This window comes from Tachysurus fulvidraco, chromosome 20 (genome assembly GCF_022655615.1).
Source record: "Tachysurus fulvidraco isolate hzauxx_2018 chromosome 20, HZAU_PFXX_2.0, whole genome shotgun sequence".
NCBI classification, from domain to species: Eukaryota; Metazoa; Chordata; class Actinopteri; order Siluriformes; family Bagridae; genus Tachysurus; species Tachysurus fulvidraco.
This window is the reverse complement of record NC_062537.1, coordinates 6097827-6121065: the sequence shown is the minus strand read 5'-3', so window position 1 is coordinate 6121065 and position 23239 is coordinate 6097827. Positions and strand designations below refer to the sequence as shown.

The 23239-nt window shown below is 39.4% G+C and overlaps 3 protein-coding genes across 8 annotated transcripts; 2 read left to right on the top strand and 1 right to left on the bottom strand.

The window, feature by feature from the left end:
• Positions 1-1026: 1026 nt before the first annotated feature.
• On the top strand, positions 1027-5629 carry LOC113638373 (voltage-dependent anion-selective channel protein 2-like). Its single transcript, XM_027139459.2, has 8 exons — positions 1027-1238; positions 1359-1408; positions 2683-2835; positions 2929-2981; positions 3484-3705; positions 3890-4040; positions 4645-4702; positions 4822-5629. The coding sequence occupies exons 1-8, from the start codon at positions 1172-1174 to the stop codon at positions 4911-4913; spliced, it is 846 nt and encodes a 281-aa protein (XP_026995260.2). The 5' UTR covers positions 1027-1171; the 3' UTR covers positions 4914-5629.
• A 283-nt stretch (positions 5630-5912) lies between these two features.
• On the bottom strand, positions 5913-13595 carry tor4aa (torsin family 4, member Aa). 5 transcript variants are annotated; one of them, XM_027139458.2, is made up of 2 exons: positions 13574-13595; positions 5913-7898 (listed from the first exon to the last, which is right to left on the bottom strand). In XM_027139458.2, the coding sequence occupies exon 2, from the start codon at positions 7896-7898 to the stop codon at positions 6657-6659; it is 1242 nt and encodes a 413-aa protein (XP_026995259.2). In that variant the 5' UTR covers positions 13574-13595; the 3' UTR covers positions 5913-6656. The 5 variants fall into 5 exon arrangements, with proteins under 5 accessions (XP_026995259.2, XP_047660576.1, XP_047660579.1 ...); XM_047804620.1 differs by lacking the exon at positions 13574-13595 and adding an exon at positions 12635-12733; XM_047804623.1 differs by lacking the exon at positions 13574-13595 and adding an exon at positions 11240-11380.
• A 385-nt stretch (positions 13596-13980) lies between these two features.
• Positions 13981-22924, top strand: LOC113638371 (BRCA1 associated protein). 2 transcript variants are annotated; one of them, XM_027139456.2, is made up of 12 exons: positions 13982-14344; positions 14743-14904; positions 15301-15484; positions 16716-16905; positions 17038-17151; positions 18718-18866; positions 19349-19424; positions 19713-19860; positions 19970-20079; positions 20204-20293; positions 20392-20495; positions 21457-22924. In XM_027139456.2, the coding sequence occupies exons 1-12, from the start codon at positions 14266-14268 to the stop codon at positions 21824-21826; spliced, it is 1776 nt and encodes a 591-aa protein (XP_026995257.1). In that variant the 5' UTR covers positions 13982-14265; the 3' UTR covers positions 21827-22924. The 2 variants fall into 2 exon arrangements, with proteins under 2 accessions (XP_026995258.1, XP_026995257.1); XM_027139457.2 differs by lacking the exon at positions 20392-20495 and having other exon boundaries at positions 13981-14344.
• The last annotated feature ends 315 nt before the right edge of the window (positions 22925-23239 follow it).

The window sequence follows — 23239 nt, the reverse complement described above, 5'->3', positions numbered from 1 at the left end:
CAAATACCTTCCGTTTATATTCAGTCTGTATTGAATGTGATATTTGTTAAATCGAACAGGAACCGATAGAAATATCTGGTATTTCTTTTGCGTTATGACACTTTTGTAATAAAATGGATTTATTTAGTTCTTATGAAACTGTGTAGCTTTAAATGAGATGACTTTATTGCCTCAGTGTAGTGTGTAACAGGCCTGACAGGGTAGGTTTGTCCTTCATGGTGATGTTACTCCTGAAAGCAGAAATCACGTGACTCAAGTTCAAGATGATGAACTTGATGATGATGAATCTTGATGATGAATTTGTATAGAAATATCCTGAAATATAAAATATATACATATTTTAAGTGAAATTGGACACGGTAGGCAGCGATGTACTGATCTGATCCAAGATCCAAGCATCCTCTTAGTGACCTGTTACAGTTTTATTGAGTTACTTACACCAAATGATGTAAATTATTACAATAAGTTGTGTCCTGTACTTGTTAGCAGTTCATGATTTTCTGATTTACATCAGCACAAGTTTGCCTAAGCAGTGTCAGAATCAGGTTTATTATATTCCCTGCTTTATAGCATAAGTACTGCATTATCAGAACTGTCAGTCATCACATCATCCGTGTACGTTATACACTACTGCTGCTGTATATTGTACAAAAAGCGTAATATTGCACAGTACTGTTATTTGCACTTCCCACACTTTATGTACGTAACTGATCAGTCATATATTCTGTATTCATATTTAATACTCATAATGTCTATTGTATCACATCTGCATTGTATTGTATAGTCTGTATTATCTCGTATAGTCTAATGTTATTTATGTCTGTACTTTTGAGAGTCACAAACAGCTGGAACCAAATTTCTTGTTTGTGTCAACACAGTTGGCCAATAAACCGGATTCTGATTCTGAATTCTGCAGTAGAAGGTGTTGAGGTCATCAGCCAGGTCTTTGTTTGCTTCTTGTAGTTCATGAATTGCATTGCATCAAGCATTAATCATCATAGTCAAGCATTCTATGTATCAAAAATCTGATTCGTGTTTATTATTATTATTTCAGATAGATGTGTTTGCTGATGGTTGGATGCTGTGTAAAGAACCTAGTCTCAGGACCTGTATGAGACGCCACTGTACTCCTGGTTGGCACTGATTATAACCTTTTATTTTATTAGGCACAATGTCTGTTCCTCCTAACTACTCTGACCTCGGAAAAGCAGCGAAGGATATCTTTAGCAAAGGCTATGGTGAGTTCATACCTGTTGTTTTGGTTTATTTAGAAATTAAAAGCTTTTGAAGATCGTCTATGTTTGATGAAACAAGTTTTTTTTTAGCCCGGTCTTGTCTTTTGCTTTGTCTGTCTGTAGGATTTGGAATAGTGAAGCTGGACCTGAAGACCAAATCGCAGAATGGAGTTGTGAGTTAATCTGATGTTTTTCACTTCTTTTCCACTTTGTGTTTTTCTTTCCGCCTGGAGCTACACTTCCTGTTGCTGCCAACTTCCTTTCTTTTGATGTTTGAATCTGATTTGCTACAGTTGACTTACACTCATTGTCAAACATTCAATGTTAAAAGATTAATGAACTAAAACAGACTCAGACTGGAACAACCTGCTTTGTAAAAATGTCTGTCGTTAAAAAGTGTTATACAAATCAAATGTAATTGAATGTACGATGCACTTCTGGAGTAGGCTTTTTTTTTTTATCTTGTACAATGAGGACAGACTATTGATTGAACCTGACCAGTGTTAGAATTTTTGTGTATTTTTATGTTTTACAAGAAGCTAGATTTGTAAAGTTCGTCGAAACAAACTTTGATGTTGGCTTTGACGAAGCAAGTATTCGCAAAGGCCGGTGCTTTATGGAGGACAGAAAGTGGACAGAAAGCTAGGGTGCCAAAACATTTTTAAGGCAGGTGGAGACAAGCGTGTGACATCATCCGAATACTCTTGAGGAAGTTTCCCTCATTGGGCTGAGTGTTTTGATATGTCACATGTCCATGTTGTGCTAATTATTTATTTTCACGTGACATCATGTGACATCACCAGAATACACGTGAGGTAATTCCCCTCATTGGGCTGAGTGTTTTGATATATGTCATGCCCATGTTGTGCTAATTTTTGATTTTCACGTGACGTCACGTGACGTCATCAGAATACCTGTGAGGACGTTCCCCTCAATGTTCTGAGTGTTTTGATATGTCCATGTTGTAAAAAGTTTTTTGATTTTGGATATTTGGGGGCGGGGCTGTGGGACAACCAATAGGCCAGTCGGTACACCAATTTAAAACTTTGTTCAGAGTATCACCCTAAAGGAGCTGGCCGAGTTTGGTGTAGATAGTTCGAAAGCTTGCCGAGTTATAAACCTCAGAATTTTATAATGGGAGTCTATGGGATAGACTATGGGATAATAACATAGCAGATGCTGCAGTTTGAGTAGAATCCAAAAGTTGCTGCATGTCTCCATGCAGAAATGGCTGTTTTACTTTGTACCAGCTTCAAATGTGGGCTATAAAAATAATCAGTGAACAGTTTACTTGAATCAAAATCTTTTGCTATAAAATTAATTTTCTTCTGGTGAGTAAAAATGATTTATTAATGCTTGTTTTATAAGCTGCCCTACAAGTAATTCTTCATGTAGGTGTGGTTTATTTGGATTAGTCTTTAAATCCTCTCTCATTTTTTGCTTCCAGGAATTCAACACATCTGGCTCTACTAATATTGACACTGGCAAGGCCGGTGGTAGTTTGGAGACCAAGTACAAGCTGAAGGAGCTGGGCCTGGGTCTCAATCAGAAATGGAACACGGACAACACTCTCACTACCGAGCTTTCTGTGGAGGACCAGGTGGACAAGCATCTCGATCGTCTTTTATTTACTTCATCAGATTATTACTAATAGTGTCAGTGGTGTAAAATGATTTTTCTTTTTTTTGAACAGCTGGCAAAGGGCTTGAAGGTGGCACTTGACACGTCCTTTGTCCCAAACACAGGGTGAGTGCTGTTCATGAAAAGCAGGAACAGTGTCAGAAATGTGTAGATAGTACTGTGAGTTATGTATTGAATGCACTGAGCTTGTTGTGGTTAATGTTAGTACACAATATGGGTGTAATTTGCTGATTTTAAAATAAAACAAAATTGTTTCTAGGCAATATTCACTTGATAGACCTTTTATAGCATAATGGCTATAAATCAGCAGAGCTGAAAGCTACCACGCTTCCTTTGAGGGAAGTGTTTCAACTCACTGCTCGCGTTCTTACAGGAGGGGCTAATTGCTTGATGGGGTCTGAGAAACGCATTTCTTTTTTAAGCTAAAAAGCAGGGATGGCAGTGGATTTTCAGGATTGAAACTTGGACTCTCACAGTGCTTGCCTGAGCACCTGCATCTACTACACTATTTGGGAGGCCTGATGATTGGTCAAATGGAATGAACCAGTTGTGGAATGAACCTAACTGAATCTGCACTCACTAAAATATTCTCTTCCTTTAACCGTAGTAAGAAGAGTGGCAAGCTGAAGAGTGGCTACAAGCGGGACTACATCAACCTGGCCTGCGATGTTGACTTTGAGGGCCCAGTCGTGCATTCCGCAGCTGTTTTGGGCTACGCAGGCTGGTTGGCTGGTTACCAAATGGCATTTGACACAGCTAAGACCAAACTGGTGCAGAACAACTTTGCTCTTGGCTACAAGGCTGGTGATTTCCAGCTTCACACCAATGTGTGAGTTTCATTGCCTGTATAAAATGTAATACCAGTTAACAAATGCACATTATTTCTAAATAGGAATTATTTCTTAATTTCTGTTGCTGTTTTGGTCTAATCTTTAAGATATTCAGATATTCCATTATTGGGTGAAGAACATACAATTCCTAAACATGATTTTTTGTTTGTTTGTTTGTTTCAGTAATGATGGAACTGAGTTTGGTGGCTCTGTCTACCAGAAGGTTAACAATCAGCTGGAGACTGCGGTCAATCTGGCCTGGACTGCTGGCAGCAACAACACACGCTTTGGCATTGCTGCCAAGTACCAGCTAGACAGTGATGCTTCTTTGTCTGTGAGTTAGTGGGTCAGGAGGTGAATTCCTGGGGCTGCCTAAAGTAGTCATTTAAAGGAAACTTATTAATAATAAAAATGATTAGATTGAACTATTTGATGTTTAAGTTACTCCAGTGATGATTTGTGTTTTTGTTATTCCTGTGATTGTGTGGTGTAATGATGTTATAGAGAGATTAGGGGGAAAAGCTTCTTACTTCAAAGTTGAACTCAAAGTTCCAGAGCCTGACATGGTTGGCAATCTAGGACGATTGCTTTGATAGAGGAAATTGGTATTAACATGGCTATTGAGGTAGAGAGAGAGCTGGACAGACTAAAAGACTAAAGTGCTGCTGCACCGGTACATTAATGTAGAGATGAAGTAAATGCTCTGACGTCACTACTGTCATTATCATTACCTTAGTGACTAAATTGCTCTGTGTATAAATATACATGGACATAGATGGATAGCAAGAGCTACATGCATCTTGCCAATGTAAGAGTTAAACAATGTCAATAAACGTCTTGTAAACTCTGTCAGGAGCCAGCAACTAAAGTTCACAATGATTACAATTAAGGGGCAAAATGAAGCTCTTGATCATTTGTCTCTAATTTTGCACCTACAGGCCAAGGTGAACAATGCCAGTCTGATTGGAATTGGTTACACTCAGACTCTGCGACCAGGTAACCTCTGTCTTTCTAATATTTTGCTCATGTGCTTTTCAGCAGTTTCCTCCACTAGAAAGCATATGAACATAACTCTTCTTCTGTTCCCCTTCCTTCCCGCTCTTCGTCCTGTTTAGGTGTGAAAGTGACTCTCTCTGCGCTCATCGATGGCAAGAATTTCAGCACTGGAGGACATAAAGTTGGAATGGGCTTTGAACTCGAAGCATAAATGCCCAGTCTTGTAGTATTTCTCTTCCACGTTCCATCATTCGTTTTACACAAGCATTACTGTTAAAAATAATAATTATTTTTAAAAAAACCTGCACTACACCACTACAGGTTTCATGGCATTTAATGGCAGTTGGAGTCGGTATACAATTCATTCATTAATTCATTTTCTACCGCTTATCCGAACTTCTCTGGTCACGGGGAGCCTGTGCCTATCTCAGGCATCCTCGGGCATCAAGGCAGGATACACCCTGGACGGAGTGCCAACCCATCGCAGGGCACACACACTCATTCACTCACACACTACGGACAATTTTCCAGAGATGCCAATCAACCTACCATGCATGTCTTTGGACCGAGGGAGGAAACCGGAGTACCCGGAGGAAACCCCTGAGGCACGGGGAGAACATGCAAACTCCACACACACAAGGCGGAGGCGGGAGTTGAACCCCCAACCCAGGAGGTGTGAGGCAAACATGCTAACCACTAAGACACCGTGCCCTTCTCGGTATACAATTAATTCAAGATATTTTCCTGTTTTATTACCAGAGATAACTTTGTCTTTTGGGGGATTTCAGTATAAAAATAAGAAAGCTAGTAGGTTGTAGTGTAATATCCTGTAGTCGGTACACAGACTTTTCAACATGATTATTAAGTGAACGTGTCAATAAATTCCTTCATCAGCATCCTGCAATAAACTTTAACTGAAAACTGGTATTCAAGGGAACATTCGATGTCATTCATGTTCATTAATGTGATGTAAATATTAGTATTAATTTAGAAGAACTGATTGTATTTCACACATTTTAGCTCTTATTTTTTAGCTACAGATCAATTGGATAAAAAGCTAAATATGATGTTTTTCCCCCACAAAAGAAAAAAAAGCTTATTTTCAAGTGTGAATCTGATCTTTTGTTGTCAAAGTTATCATGGCTTGTTCCCTTTGGATGATCGGAAAGAAAAAAACAATAGAAATGACACATGAAGGTAATTTGTGATTAATTTGAGTTGAGTATTTCTTGTGTGCTTTATCGTTTTTTAATAAATTTTATTCAATTCTTCACTTTAATACTATACACTGGGCTAAAGCAAATTTACCTAACACAGCAATTCCACTGACTTAGCAAAATAGTACAAAATATAATCACCAGTCCTTTGGTTTGATGATTTTGACAGTCATTTGTGTGTGTTCTAACAGCAACAGTTGTACTAACAGCATCATCTGACATAATGTGAAACAAGAACTTCAAGGAAATTCAGGATTCCGACAGCAAGACACTAAGTTACAGCTTATACAAAGAGGTTTAATGGCTATTAAGAAATCCCACACAGCTCCCCTCCAAAATAATGCTCAGGTTTACAACTCAAAACCATTTTTTTTTTAAAAAGGCCTCTCAGCTACACTGCCGTAGTTTCCCTTGGGAGAATTTACCATTTGTTGACATGTTCCATCCTACAAATGTTTACAAGTAGCAGCCAACTACAAAACAAAGTAGACAGGAATCTTTCCTCACAGTGAGAGAAACACTCATCAATGCTTTCTAGTTAACTAATGTATAAATGGGGCAAATGCATTAAAAACATCTTTTAAAATTCAACATTCATAACATTCCTCTTTTGAGCTGGAAAATAAACCATAGAAGTTGGGAGAAAACCCAACTGATAGTTGATGTTTCCAGCCATCACAGGTTAGTACTGATTTTGATGTGCCGGTGTATTCTTGTACTCACTTCCGCCTTGAGTTTCACAGAAGATTCACTTTTGCCACCACTTGCTTACATCCAGTGTGTGAAAACTCCCTTTCACCCACAGAATAGTAACCCAGCTCATCTGCTAGTCTTTCTACATGAGAGCGTTCTGGGTAAAATCCTTCCCTGGACATCTCATCAATAAAACATTCCATGACATGACTTTTTTCCAGAAGCATGAGAGGCAGCAACTCCACCTCCATCCAAATCAAGTGATGCTTTTTAAGATTATTTTGCAGCAAATTGTTCAACTCCTTGCTAATGATCCCTCGGCCCGAAACGGTGTTGGTCGTGGAGTTCTGCAGCACAAACTTTGTGATCTCCTCCTGCTCCAGGTTACTGATGAGGATGTAGATGGCGTTCAAATATTCGTTGTTGTCTTTTTTCACGACAAGAGTTTGCACAGTGTCCAGCAGCTCAGAAGGCATGTGCTCCATCTCATCAAAAATTAACAGCGGGATCTTCTCTTCTTCTTCGGCCCGTGTGACTATCTCAGAGACTTGGGATGTCAGGGCATCGGTACAGATTGGGACATCTTCTGTGGGACAGTGGTGTAGCACAAAGTACTGCATCACCAACTGCTCGCCCACTACAGAACGGAAGTGCTGAGCCAACAGCCTTCCTATGTGGCTCTTTCCTACACCACTGGGCCCAAGAAGAGACACAACTAAAGGTTTACTGTGAACATACGTTGACAAGTAATCTTTTAAATGGCTTAAGAGGCCATCAGTTGCATCCTGCTGTCCAAAAACCTCTCTTTTAAGGGTTTTCTCGAGTCCTTCCAGATCGTATTTAAGCACATGGTCATCTAGGTTTTCAATGGCGTTGTAAACCTGCAAGAAAACCACAACGCACAGCAAGACCAGGCAGCTCTTTGCCCGGCTCTGCTCCTTGGTGGGCAAGACTCGGCGACTGCTATTGGGGAATAGGACACGTCCCTTTTTCTTTCTCCTTTTCTTGCTTACATGGACAGGACTGTTACCATCCACTAAATCGAACGTGAAGATCTTGGGGCTGTTGGAGCGAGGATCACTGCACTGAGACATTATATGTGCGCTGTGCAGGGATGCTGATGCTGCCCGCTCCATTTGGCGCCTTTTCATTGCTTGGTACTTCTGGCGAATTCGCACCACAGCCCGTACAGTTGAGGAGAACTGAGAGAATGTGAGTGTCCCGTCTTCCTTGGTCTTCTCCAATTCATCCTCTGAAACCATGGCAGTAAGGTTTTGGTCCCCCATCTGTGAAAATCAAACAGTAACATGTATGTTAATAAACTGATGCTGGAATACATTTTAACAAGCTCAAGTTAATGGTATTTAATGTAATTTTTATTTGTATAGCACTTTTAACCATTCACATTGTGTCAAAGCAGCTTTACGTAAGTATGAAAACAACAAAAATTGAAGTTTAAAATTAAGTTACTATATATCTCTAACATCTATTCTTAATAAACAAGGCGGAGGTGATGTTGGCAAAAAAAAAAGAAGAAGCATATGAGGAAGAAACCTTGAGAGGAAATCGGCTCTGAAAGGAACCTCATCCTCATTTGGGTAAAAATTGACAGTTAATAATGTAAATTTAAATAATGTCTTTTCTACAACAGTTTGTAGTTGAGTGAAATTAAGCAACCAAGCTCCTGAGGAACTAACAGGTCAGCGCAATTTCCGAGATCACCACAGACGAAACACTAATTCCTTCCTGCCGAAGAGTTCGATGATCACTGATGACCAGAGTGCTTTGTCTCCAAGCTTCACCATCCAAAGCAAGCCCATGAGTCACGGGCTGTTCTTATATGACGTGTACCCGCTTTACCAAAACGAAGGGAAATCAGAAGAAGCAAAAAAACTAATCAAAGTATTAGGTGTAAAAATAAATAAATAAAAATAAATAAAGTTATATGAGAAATGAAACCCAAACCATAAAAGTCATCAAGTCGCGGTTTGTTTCCTTTTCTCAAAAGGCTTGTATAGGCAGACTGTGTGTGTGTGAGTGTGTGTGTGTGTGAGTGTGTGTGTGTGTGTGTGTGTCTGTGTTTGTGTGTGCATGCAAATAGTACTCATCTGATCATTCGCCGTTGTACACAAAAGGCCTCACAGGTTATTGCACTCTTAATAAAGCCGGTTATTCCGGTTAATGGACACAGGACACCACATGAGGATCATCTCTTTGGAAGAGTCCATTGATAAGTTTCCTGGACACACCACTTGAGGAATGCGCGTGTTTTAAAAGAGCTCGCGCGTTTAAACTACTTCTGCTCTTCCTGCACAGATCCGCGCGCTTTCCGTCCTTGGAATCATGTGCCAACACACCCATTTGTAGTTATTGTACAGTATTAAAAAACTGCACACAATCCATAGTTACCCTGTGTGTGTGAGTGAGAGTGAGTGAGTGAGTGAGAGTGAGAGAGAGAGAGAGAGAGAGAGAGAGAGAGAGAGAGAGAGAGAGAAAGTGCGCGCGCGCGCGCGTGTGTGTGTGTGTGTGTGTGTGTGTGTGTGTGAGTGAGAGAGAGAGAAACCTGGAAAATATGTCTTTATTACTGCCTACTATTAGTTCTGTGTGAATGTTTTAGCTCTGGCTTACAACTGAACCCTGCGAAACGGGAAGTAGACACTGTGTCAAGCTTAAGGGGGGTGAGAAGAAGATTGCAGCTACTATCTGCAGCTGCACGAAAACTACTTCGCACACACAAACACACGCGCACACACACACGCGCACTCCCGAACGCACGCGACTTACCTTCAGCTGAACTCAAAGGAAAGATCTGGTAAAGTCTCAAAGCCTTCTTCAGGCGTGGAGCATGGTGAGAGGACAGAAGAAGAGAAAAAGGAGGAGATAATTCTGACCTCCACTCACCACTTCTTGAACTCCACCTAGTTGCTCATCTTTCCCCTAAACCCCTCCCCCTTCCTCTTCACCACATATAATCAGAAAGCCAGAATCTACTGAACAAAATACTAATAAAAGTCCAAAACCGCATACTTCCATACCGAATAAAGTGTCAAATTAGTCGGTTTACCAAACACTTGTTCAATACGGTGGCATAACGTGTCATGATGATTATTCCAGCTGTTTTCGGCTCACTCGAAAAGAGTCGAGTCTCTCGACTCCCAAAGCGACTCATAGTCTAAGCAGTACAAAGGTTTGCGATATTTTGAATATTGATATATTGATATAATGTACAGAAAAACACAGAAAACACACAATAAAAAAAGAACAGAAAAAAAAACACGTTAACACGTGTTTGTACTTCAATTGAACTTAACTTGATAAACTGAGTTCTACAATCAGACAATTCGCTGCAAGAAAAGAGCCAACTCGTTCATGTAAAAGAGCCGACTCGTTCATCATAATGTGCCGACTCGTTGATGATAGACATCATCACTCATACCACAGCTGCTTCCTCTGATAACGACTAGAAAACGTTTCTTCCTAGCACATTAGAAGGCGCTAAAGAAATGACTTTTTTTTTTAAATATGAGAAATGCACGTGTACATTCTATTTTCAGGTCAAACAGTGTAGTGCCTCAGTTGTCAGTTTCATGATATAATCAACAATATTTAGGAGACAGAACAAATAGAAACAGACAGAAACAACTTGTCCTTGATGCTTCCATTACTTCCATCCATTCAATTACATATCCAGATACATACGAAAGTAAAATACACACAATCATTGGACATTTTATCACTTAAACCTACCACATTCATGCATTTTAGGCCATATATGAGCCTCTTAGCAGATACAAAAAAGACCAGCAAAGCACCACCACTACAATGCTACTATTACTACACCAATATGATGTAAATGAAGGCCCAGCAAAGGATGTACTTTCTGTTCCAATTAAGGACGTACAGTCTGCCACAGGAGCTGTTAATACTGTTCTACACTGCAGTCATTGAATGTGTCCTGTGCACATCCATCACCATCTGGTTTGGTGCAGCAACAAAACAGGACAGGAACAGACGCATTGTTAAACAAGCAGAAAAAATAATTGGTGCCCCTGCCCACTCCCCAGGACTTGTACCATACAAGAACCAGAAACCGGGCAGGAAACATCACTACTGACCCTTCACACCCTGGACACATCCTCGTTCAGCTCCTTCCTTCTGACAGCCGCTACAGAACTCTGTTTACTAAAACTGCCAGACACAGGAACAGTTTCTTTCCCCAATCTATCAATCACCCTGATTACCAACTCACCATAATTATGTTCCCTGCTTCATATCTATAAGTACTGCATTATCAGAACTGTCAGTCATCACATCATCCGTGTACGTTATACACTACTGCTGCTGTATATTGTACAAAAGTTCTAAAGGAAACTATTGTACCTGACGCACAATACTGTTATTTGCACTTCAATGCACTCTCAAACTTTATGTATGTTACTGATCTGTCTTATACTCTGTATTCCTATTTAAAACTCATACTGTCTATATTGTCTTGTATTGTCTATTTTTGTCTTGTATAGTCCAAGCTAAATTTATAGTATTATTTAAGTGACTAAATAATAAATATTCAATAATAAATATAACGGCTATGATTATGATTTCCATGACAATAACATAAAACACTTACCCTCTGGTTATGCTTTACCGATACAAATTTGAGAACTGCTGTACTCCATGAATACACACAAATGTTGGTGTGTCTAAAAGTGTAGGCAGTAAAAGAATACAGTGTTTAAACAAGGCTGACGTAACTGTGACACCTGAACTAGTGTAACAAACATTCAAAAAGCCACCCCTATGTCTCCGTCTCTACTGTGCTGAAAAAAAGTCACACCCATAAATATCTATTCAGCATGGATGCAGTAGGTGTTGGGTGGGGTTTTAAAAAACTCCAAAATATTTAAACAATATTCAGTACATCATATGATGATAATGAAACATCTAATATTTTGGTGGTATAATTGATAAAATATATCTATATATGTATATATGATACATGGAAACCATAACTAATATAGTCATTTTTATGCAAATATATGTAAATGTTTTTTCTTTGCATATGGGGAGCAATGATATAGCAGAAACAGTTAAACAAGTACAGTGGAAGTGTGAAGCTATGAAGTTATAAAGAGCATAAGAGCATAAACATACAATTTGATTTGTGTGTGTGTGTGTGTGTGTGTGTGTGTGTGTGTGTGTGTGTGAGTGTGTGTGTGTGTGTGATCACTCTGGTTGATCTGTAACTTCTGGCTTAGTGTTCCAGGAAAAATGCCATGAGCTAAACATGCAAATAAAGTCCCTGGGTATAAAAATGTGTCACACTAGTGTGTCTGTGGCAAGGCTACATGGTTACATCTGTGTATGTGTTTTTGAATGCTGTATCGGGTGCGTTCACATGCCGTTATTGCTGTGTACACAATGACAGTCAAACACCAATTCTTTGCAGTATGATCAAAATCATAATCATAATCCAAGCCCGTGGTTTTGGCATATCATGGCACAGTAGCTCTATAATTATCAACAATTATGGGTACCGACAACATTTAACCAATCAGGACAAGGAGGTTCCTGCAACCTGCCAATCGTTTTCCGCTGAAGAATTCAGACAGCTCCACCTCTTTAGCATGTAATTAGCAACCAAAAGGAAGGGGGCATTTTTAAAAATTCTGCTAATGTTGGAATCTCCCACCTTTAAATGATGGACTTTGTTAGAGTCTTTTAGTCATAATTAGTTTATTATTGATCATTTAGATGATTTTATCCCAAGAAAAAAGAGTGTGTTCTGATCTTTAATGATTCAGAGACCATTAACAGTATGATGTCAGGTTCTAGTCTAATCCTAGTATCCTAGTAGTAATCCTTTAGCATTAAGGATGTCACTGTATCATGGTTTTGTGATTATATAAAGTGTATGATCAGATGGTTACCACTGACAGCATGAAAATATTGATTAAAATGTCTACCCCTTCATTTTTTTTTTACCAATTGCTACTCATCTCTATCATTCCATCCTGCAACTTACCCAAAAATGTGGAGGTTCTTCCATGTTTATTCACCCTTAATTACACTGCAGTGACTTTTGTTTCTTTGTGCGTCTCTGTGTCAGTGTAATCCACTTCTGCTGTAAACAGATTACATTGCTATCAAACACACAGGAGAACATGGTATTGCTCACCAGAACTAAACAAAATGACTGTCTACTTTCAGCTACACAGCACCCCACTCTTTTAATCCTACTCCAAACCAGATTTACAAAAGTTACACAATCTATGCTTCCATAAAAGGCAAAGCTTACATAACCAAAATTATGAATAAACAGCAAAAGACACTTTCTCAAAGAAGACTGTTATATTAAATATGGAGATGAATTACAGAAAAGCTGAACTAGACATGAATTAATTGAGAAAGAAAATGGTTTGACATGAAAGCAACGGAAAAAAGTATATAATCTACTGAGGTGATCATGGACAGCAAACACATCACAATAAGCAGGTTTTGATTTGAAAAAATAAAAATAAAATAAAAATAATAATTAGTAGTGTTTGAGTGACTCTCAGACTAGAAATTACACATCAGCACCCCCTCACCAGTGCTGTGTTTAGAAAAGTAGGAGGATTTCACAGGAAGTCATGGAATCTAAGAAGCCACCAGAGTAAAAGGCACCAATTTGCTGAGTCATTGCTGCGCTTCTTGCTTTTACTCAGCAGTTTGAATAACTGGTCTTAATTTATGCATTTATTGTGCCATCCTTTATTTTTTATTTCTGTATTATTTTAAAAAACACAAAATATTTCTTTAGCAATATGAAATGACTGGGTGTCACGAAATTTTCATCAAACCCGTGTAACTGAAATCCGAATCCGGTTTGTTGGCCAAGTGTGTTTATACACACAAGGGATTTGGTTCCAGCTGTTAGTGACTCTTAAAAGCACAGACATAAATAACATTATACATTCATTACCTCGGGAAACTGTTCCTGTGTCTGGCAGTAACAGACTTGTACGTCATCTCTCAGTCACACGAAGTTTACATTATTATTATTATTACGTTTTCATATGTGTACATTGATAGAAATTAGGGGGTTTGACTGGATTTTTATGTATTTGTGAAAACTCGTATTTCGCGAATAATTCGTATCCAGCTTGATAAATGTAAGAGGTTTAAAATATATTCACTTCTGTAACATATCTTCTAAGGAAACAAAAGCAATTAGCCGACTTGTCACCACGGACTGTGTGTGTGTGTGTGTGTGTGTGTGTGTGTGTTTTAATTCGTCGTAATTTAAATCCGTCTTATAAATATATTCAGTAAATATATATATTTCGAGCTTCTATTTTAGAATTAAATTCGGATTCATTCGTTTCCGGGTCAAATCACCTGATCCGGAAACGAATCATGACAGCTTTATTTACCTCAGTCCTGAAGTTGTTAATATCTCGTGTTTTGTTACATAAGAGCTGAACATAACGACGGATCCCTCAATTCATGTGTAGATTATATATAAATTAGAAAATCCGTTTTCGTAGCTATAGTTGTTTAACGGTATTTTTTTTGACTGTTTTGTTTATGTGTCCCGGAGCTCGCGCGTTGTTTTGTTTTGCTATGTGCTAATTAAATCTCCAGAGTTTAGCGTGAGAGCTAACAGTTTACCACATGAGCATTTCACTCGTAGTGATCCGTCTGGAGCTCGCAGACCAGTCGCTTATGCCACAAGACTTTCAATATTGTGCAGGTAAAGTTAATAAACAAGCCGAATATGTAGCTGGTGTCACTTTAGTAGCCGTGATAAAGCTTTTCTCAGTCGTACATTTGTCACTCACTATCTAAAGGAGAGAGAGAAATGAGGTAATGCAGTGACGGTTGCCTTAACAACCAGCTAAATCGTTAACCAGGACTTATAGGGGTAACAAATAGGTTTCCAGGCGTTTCTAGAACTTTCGTGGCCTCTAGAACACCGCCTCCTGAGTGACAGTGCAGTGTTTAGGTAGCACATCGTGTGACGTCACTGTCCTGTGTTTTTGTGCTGATTATCCTGTCAAGCACTGACGTCTCACAACTAGCTGAATCTGGATGACTGGAAATAAAATTCAGTAAGGTGTTTTTTTTTTTTCGATGTCCGTTTCCCCACAGATGAGAAGATGTCTGAAGAGGAGATGCAAGACAAGGCCCTGGCCTCTGCCAGGATGGTACTAGGAGGCAAGACGGAGCGCGAGAAGGCTGCCATCCTCCATCAGCACATAGGCCGCCGGGTCATGTCAGACATGGTGATTGAGACTTTGGTGGCGAGTTCAGGTTAGAATCAACGCCATATGTTCGTCGTGTTTCCCAAATGAGAGTCTCTTCTAGCTCCCACTTAGATTACCTGAACACAATGTTCAAGCTCTGTAGTGCTGATTGAGAGGGGGCAGACTGATTCTGAGGAGCCCTGCCTTGTCTGTAGAAAAAGGAGAATTGTCAAACCACGTCAAAACATACATTTCCTATTCAATTCACTTCACTGACTTTTCTGACTCTAACTGAATTATAACATGGCAGTTAGGTATGCTCTGGGCTTTAGAAATTGTTGCAAAATGTAGGTGCATTAAATGGGATTTCAGTCAAATAAGCAAGCTTTTAGTCATCACCATATTCAACATCGGTAGCAAACAATCATAGCTGAATTTCAGGAAATTGCATGCATTTTTGTAGATGGAACCGGGGAGAAAGGAGGAGCGCAGTCAACAGAGGAAAGCGGCAGCAGTAAAACAGAAGAGGTCGATGCCACTAAAGTTCCTGACTCGCCCTCCAAACAGCTTCCAGATCAGATCTCTTTCTTCAGTGGCAACCCATCTGTGGAGATCATCCATGGCATCATGCACTTCTACAAGACAAAGTAAGAATGGTCTTTATAGTCTGCGATGGACCGGTGTATTCCTGCCTCATGCCTCAGTGTTTCTGTGACAGGTTTTAGCTCGTCACAAACCTGACCAGGATTTAAAATAAAAAGTGGTATAATGTTAACTAGTGAAAAGACGATTTAGATTAAATGATTGTTTTAAAGCCACATAATATATTTTGTGCAGTACACACAATGAGACACATATAGAACCATATATTCATGCAGTAATCTAATCAGCCAATCATGTGGCAGCAGTGCAGTGCAGAAATGTCATGCAGCTTTAGGTGATGTTCACATCTACCATCAGATTGTGATGATAATGATTTTGAGGCATGCGTGATGGTGCCAGATAGGCAGGTTTGAGTATTTCTGAGTATTTACTGAGTACTGCCGCTGATCATATGCGTCCCTTCATAGCAATTATTAACCATCTTCTAATGGCTGCAATCTAATGTGTCACAAAGCAAACTTCATCTCAAACTGGTTTAGTGTTCTTCAGTGGTTCTCCCATTCACAGAGTCTGAATCCTATAAAACACTTTTGGTATGTTAGAACGGTATTTTGAAGCACATTAAGCTAAGTCTAGCTATTTTAAAACCTGAAATAAATACAAATACAGCTCTTCCCTTCAGTGATCGCCCAACAATTGACTGACCAGCAAGCAGAAGCTTGTCGTCATCCTTTTCCTGTTCAACATAATTTATTTTTTTGGCCTGTTCAGAGATTGTGCTTATAAAGCTGCATAACACAATGAAGGTTGTGTTCCCTTCTGTGTCTGGTTCCTGGAAGGTTTATTTCTCCTGTCATATGAGGGAGATTTTCATTGTCACCATCACGTGTGATTTTCCCGTTAGAGATCAAAATGTACTTGCAGGTTTCTGTATAGAAAAATCTAAAACATAGAGGAGAATTGCTCCGAATCTAAAAATGATTCTGGTTTAAAGTACAGAATTTTTCATTTGAGACACTGACAGCTCTTGGTGCGAACAATTTGTCCTCTTTAGCACTACAACTAACATTATGGTAACATTCATTCATACGTACATTACATTGTTAATGTTTTACAAGGCAATGAGAGACAAGACATTCTGTCAAAAAAAAAAAAAAACTTTTTTGAAAAAAAAAAACAGATTTTCTGAACAATGAGTCCTTTTGTTCTGCTGGATACTGATAAGAATGCACGTATGCAACCGTGTTTTTACACCCTGTATACTTTGGGCTACAGCAAGATGACGTCGCTGAAGGAGGACGTGAGGCGCAGCGCCATGCTTTGCGTGCTCAGTGTGCCGACAACAATGACCAGCCATGACCTCATGAAGTTTGTGGCATCCTTTAACGATGTCATGGAGCACATGAAGATTATCCGTGACTCAACTCCCAACCAGTACATGGTGCTGATTAAGTTTGCCACCCAAGTAAGTTCCTGTCAGCCTCCAATACCAGCAATATATGATTAAGATTATAAGCCAAATGCAGCAGAAGAGTTCTTGAATTTTATTGATTAAACTGCGTCGATTAATTTTCTTTCTTTCTTTTTTCTTCTATAGGCCGATGCTGACAGCTTCTATGCAACCTGCAATGGCCGGCAGTTCAACTCCATCGAGGATGCTGTTTGCCAGCTGGTCTATGTGGAGAGGGCCGAGGTGATCAAGTCTGAAAAGGTAAAAATATGGAAACATCCTGCTTTCGGTTTATTCGTTTTTTTTCTCTCCCCTCCTTACAGAGGTTTAGCACTTCTTTATGTATTCCACATTTACATGCTATGTGATAAATGAACGGATGAGATGCAGAAGGTAAGTATTTCAGGCTCCATTTTCAGGACCTTTTCCAAGTCTAAATCTTTGGCCAGTTAAAACATTCATCAACCAAAAACACAGCAATCCACTGACCATTTGATTCCACTCTTACTGGGGAAAATTCTCCAGATCTATCAGACTGTACGAGGAACTCGTGTGCGCAGCCAGCTTCAAGCCATTCCACAGCTTTTTGATAACATTTAGCTGAAGCTGTTCCTTTGTTAACTTGGGTTTGTGCTTCGGTGTCTTTATCATGCCGGACGGTGAAATTCCTCCTTATCTTCAGCAGTCTAACAGAGACTTGTGTTTTTGTGCCAAAATAGATTGGAATGGGAGCGATCTGTAATACCATGGGTTGTAAAGTCTTGTACAGAAAGCCACACCTGAGTCTACCGAAAGCCAAAACCAAATGATTACAAGTGAAATCAGGTGGAGCTTCTGCTTGATTAGAGTAAAACCTTGTGTATAGGGCTTGTGTAGGATACGAGAGAGAGCCGTGACGTGCAGGGGGTAATCAGTATTTTACAGATGTTGCTGTAGATCTCCTGGCAGCTTCTACACCTACTTGGTTTCAGTATGATGCTTCATTTCCTCAACTTGTCGATATAAGTGTCCCATCGTACGTGTAGTTTTGTAAATTCTGTTGTGTCCTTCACCAGACTGTTTGCTTTGTAAGCTCTTTGGGATCATGGCTTGAAGAAGTGGAGTTTAAACCAAGGTGCTGTCAACACAGTCCTACAGAAACAGCTCTTTACTTGGATATTTATGTTGGCTTTTAGGCTCTTGGGGGCGGGGCCCCAATATATGCAAAATCAAAAAACTTTCCACAACATATGTGACACATCAAAACACTCCGAACAATGAGGGGAACTTTCTCACGATGTCATGTGCAGCCCCCCCCCCCCCCAAAAAAAAAAAAAAGAGAAAAGAAAAGAAAAAAAAGAACACCACAAAATGGATGTGTGATATCAAAACACTCGGCACAATGAGGGGAATTGTGTCAGGTGTAATCGGGTGACGTCACATGCTCGTAACCGCTCGCCTCCAGGAGTATTGCCATCCTAGCATACCGGCCCTTGGGAACACTTGCTCCGACAAGCCAACATCAAAGTTTGTCTGGACGAACTTTAAAAATCTAGTTTTTTTTACTTTACTAACATTAAAGGTGGAAAAAGAGCGGACATTTATTTATTTATCTCAGTTTCCCCCTTTACAGCAAAAAACAGTGCAAGTTTAATTTGGGTTATTAAAGGTGTGTAATATTCAATTGTATAATATTGTGTACATCTTGTCAGTGTGCTTTAAATTGCATTTGCTTTTTTTTTTTTTTTTTAAACCTACACACTTCTCGTGTTGATACATGACGATGGATTTCTGCAAACATTTTGATCTTATCATATAGTTGGCTTGGTTTGTTTTTTGCCCCTTCAGGGAGCCAGTTTACCAGTGATGGACCTCACAGAGTTGCCGAAGTGCACGGTGTGTCTGGAGCGCATGGACGAGTCGGTGAACGGTGTCCTCACCACCCTGTGTAACCACAGCTTCCACAGCCAGTGCCTGCGGCGTTGGGAGGATGCCACGTGAGTAACAGCCTTTCCAGTAATCCGCTTCTCTGCTAAACCAAACAGATCAATGATCCACAGATTTCCAAAAACTCTACAAAGTGTGTAACATAATTACGACCCATTCTGAGTGGATGCTGTCTCCTTTCAATCCAACCGTGTTTTTTTTGTTGTTGTTGATGTACTCCATTATTTCCCTTTGTTTTTATTGTTCATAACGATGCCCTGCAGTACAATACACTATTTACTATTCTCACATCTCTTATGTTTTTATAAAAATGCTCTGCTGGGAATTTTTTCCAGATTTCCTAGATTTTTCCAAACATTACGACATGTTGTTTTTAGGCTGTTGTACTATTGTAGCCGATGACCTTTGACTCGTCAGTTGAGTAAAGCGGCAGTGACGCTCAGGCGAGGACAATAAATTTGCCGACGGCTAGAATTTATGACATTGTGAATGTGCATTTGTGTGTGACTACAGACTACATTTGTCTCTCTAGGTGCCCTGTGTGCCGGTACTGTCAAACCCCAGAGCCTGTGGAGGAGAATAAATGCTTTGAGTGTGGTGTGCAAGAGGTATCCAGATGTTTCAGTTGTACTCTGTTCTGTTGTGTGTGTGTTTATCTGTAGACATTGTCACAAAGCAGCTTTACGGTAATCCTGACGTAGACTGAGAACATGAAGTAGTAACCTTTAAGAGGAACCAGACTGCAAACAGAAGTTCTGGCAGGATTATAAATCATTGCAGTGTAATTCTAGCTTTAAGAGTACTGGGATAAGCACTTTATAATTACAGCAGGTACAAATCTACAGTATGTGTTTTTATGGCAAATTTGATGTCTGACACATAACATTTGTCCACAGAACTTGTGGATCTGCCTGATTTGCGGCCACGTCGGGTGCGGCCGCTACGTTAGTCTCCATGCCTCCAAGCACTTTGAGGAAACACAGCACACCTACGCCATGCAGCTGACCAATCAGAGCAATCAGAGAGTCTGGGATTATGCAGGCGGTATGCAAACATTTTGTCATACTGTGTATGTGTTTGTGTGTATATACATTTCTGAGCCAACCTCCTGCCTAAAAGTCAGATAATTATTTTGTGGTTTATGTAAACTAAGATAACTACGTGCATCGGCTGGTTGGCAGCAAGACGGACGGCAAAATTGTACAGTACGGGTGCGAGGGTGACATCTGTCAGGAGGAGAAGATTGATTCGTTACAGCTCGAGGTATGTTTTTGAGGGGATTATTATTTATTTTTAACTCTAGTTTATGATATTATTATTATTATTATTATTATTATTATTATTGTGTTCAGTGACATATTTCAGAATATTCACCACCTTTTCCTAGTATTCTTTTTTGCTGACCAGCCAACTGGATTCACAACGCATCTACTGGGAGAATAAAATTGTACATCTAGAAAAGGAAACGGCAGAAGAGGTAAAACCTCTTGTTTGGAAATGCACCCAGTAGCATTCATGTTAATTATTTTACAACTACACAGATATAAGAAAAGTAAGAAGTTCATGTGCTTTCAGATCAGCAATATGAAAGCCAAATTCAAGGAGACGATTGAGAAGTGCGATAACTTGGAACTCAGGCTGAATAAGTTAACCAAAGAGAAACAGACCATGGAGAGAAAGTAAATCTTTACTATACTCACTATTCCCTAAACCCAGAGCAGGGGCTGTTTGTTCATTTAGAGCCCTCTGCTGCCTGTGAGGGGAAATTACAGGTCCCTCAAATTAGTGCATGATGTAGCAAGAATCCAAGTATCAGACCTTCTAAAAATACGACTCGCTTAAAATAGGCTTGCCAAACAGGGAAGTCATATAACATGCAAGCAGCAACAGGTAACAGTCCAGTAAACCAACTGTGCACACCTAGATTTAAACTGAAACTTCTGATCACTTGTACATTTGCTCAATCACACCCCACAATTCGTTATTGCACTAATGGACTGTTACATACAATCATGCTCATTTGCTCTCCTTTTTTGCATTGCTGCTCACCCTTGCCTTACCATTGTATATACCCAAATAATTTCTGTTCATAATAACAACAATATATTATATTATGACCGTAGTACATATCCTCCTGTATATATCGGTTTATTGTACTAACAATGTATTATGTTCATAGCACATATACAGTATATTCACCTGTATATTATATTCATTTGTATATTATATTCATAGAACATACATATCTGTAAACTACTGTTTATAGTAATAGCCATATTTTATTACAGCACATATCCTTCTGTAGATCTGTATATTTGTTCATAGTACGCACACACCTGTAAATCACTTCATATTACCACTTAACTTATTTAAATCTTGTACAAACTGTATATCCTGCACTTGCTACTATTGCACTCTGGTTAGACCTAAACTGCATTTCGTTGCCTTGTACATGTGCAATGAAAATAAAGTTGAATCTAATCTAATCTAGATAGAGGTGTAATTACACATGCACACGGAATGTTGGCGTATCATTGTTAACTGAAATTTCAGCACAGTGTGTGCTGAAATAACATGGCATGAGCAGTTCAGGACTTCTGTACCAGCTGTGTGTTTTTTTTTGTCCACTCTCATATTTAGATGCTCACAGCTGAACAACAAGGTGACCAAGCTGGGCCAGGAGCTGCGGGAAGAGCAGGAAATGAACCGATGTCTGCGAGCCAATCAGCAGCAACTCCAGGCGAAGCTGCAGGAAGAGGAGCGTCGAAGTATCGAGATAGCCACTAACAAGGACACACAGATCGCAGAGCTCGAGGACCAACTGCGTGACATCATGTTCACGCTCTCAGCACAGAAGCAGATCGACAACATGTCCACCGAGATCCGGCAGGAGATCCAGGAGGGTCAGCTCAACACAGTCACAGCCCCTGCATCATCCACACCAGAACCATCAACACACAGCTCGGGAAAGATCGGTTTAAGGAAAAAGCGGGGCAAGAGAGGGAAGTAGCCAGTCAGCGGCATGGGCTGGGGTTAAATAACACATTGACTAGAGAATAAAGCTGCAGCCTGTAAAACATTTAGTCCACTCACTAGTCCTGCACTTAGTACCTCTGAATACAAGATAAGAGGTTGGAGAAGATGCACTATATTAAAGGGAATGCACATAATAAATGATGACTTTAGACTATTATTTGATGAGCTCTGGTTTAGGATTCACAACACTCTGAGCGGGCAACTTTCCAAGTCCAAAAACTTTACACAGCAAGTTGTTTAATTATCAGCGTATTAATTGTGCACTACTAAATATTTCTTGGTGCCTATATAGAAGCCATTAAATGCAAAAAAACAATAGAAAAGTGTTATCAAATGTAATGTGTGAGCTGAAGTGCTGGAAAAATATACGTTATGACAAAGATTTAATACAAAATGACACGTCTTTATGCGAACACTTCTAAAGCCAAAAATGAACAGTCAGAAACCCACAGCGTCATGTCAACACTCACTAAACTGTTCGGTTAGCTTTTCTTTTTTTCCCTGTTAATGTTATGTTATTTATGAAGCTATGAACAGACTTCATTAGTCATGGTACTAAATGGGTCTCAAAAGATGTTGTGAATTAGTGAAATTTGATCCAAAAAATATATACAAAGTCTTGGCTGAGGGAAAAAAGGTCTCTATATAATTTGTTCATGAATTGTCTTTACTTACAAGTTAACATTGTGTTAACGATATAAATGTCTTATAAAAGTGTCCCCTGGTTTTTAACACACTCCATGTGGAACATTTCATACTCACTGGAGAAGCCATTGTTTGGAACACAAGGAATGAGCAAATCCCCAAGCGCACACACACACACAGGATCTGTCTATGGTGCATAGCACACTCATGCTCTTGAATGCAACATCCAATATTCAGGCAAAGCTACTAAACTTTAGCGCTGGTACACGATGTAAGCAGTTCTGCTTTTTTTTTTGTTACCTGACTTTAAAAAAAAATGCTTCTCATTAATCCTCTCGGTTATTTAGTCACGTTTATATTTCGGAGGCAGAACCTGTTCATTATACTTTGCAGATGAATAAAATATTAATAAAAAAACAACAATGAATTGTCTCTTGGTTACATTCTCATCACTGTACGCTCACAATGTTTCAGGATCCGATCTGAGAAAGTTTTAAAAACGTAATGTAAACTTTTAAATGTTTTAGAGTAGAAATCAGAATGTGTGTTAACTGACTAAAGACAGACACCAGGACTAAAAAAAAAGGGGTTTCTTTCTATCTTAATCTCTCAACATCTAAGGCGTTTATGTTCAGGTAGAAATACCTAGTATTCTGTACTCGGAACCTCCTTCCCATGTTACAGGGTTCTGATGTCCTCTCGTCATCTAAAAACTCATGTCACTATCTATAGAAATTGGAAT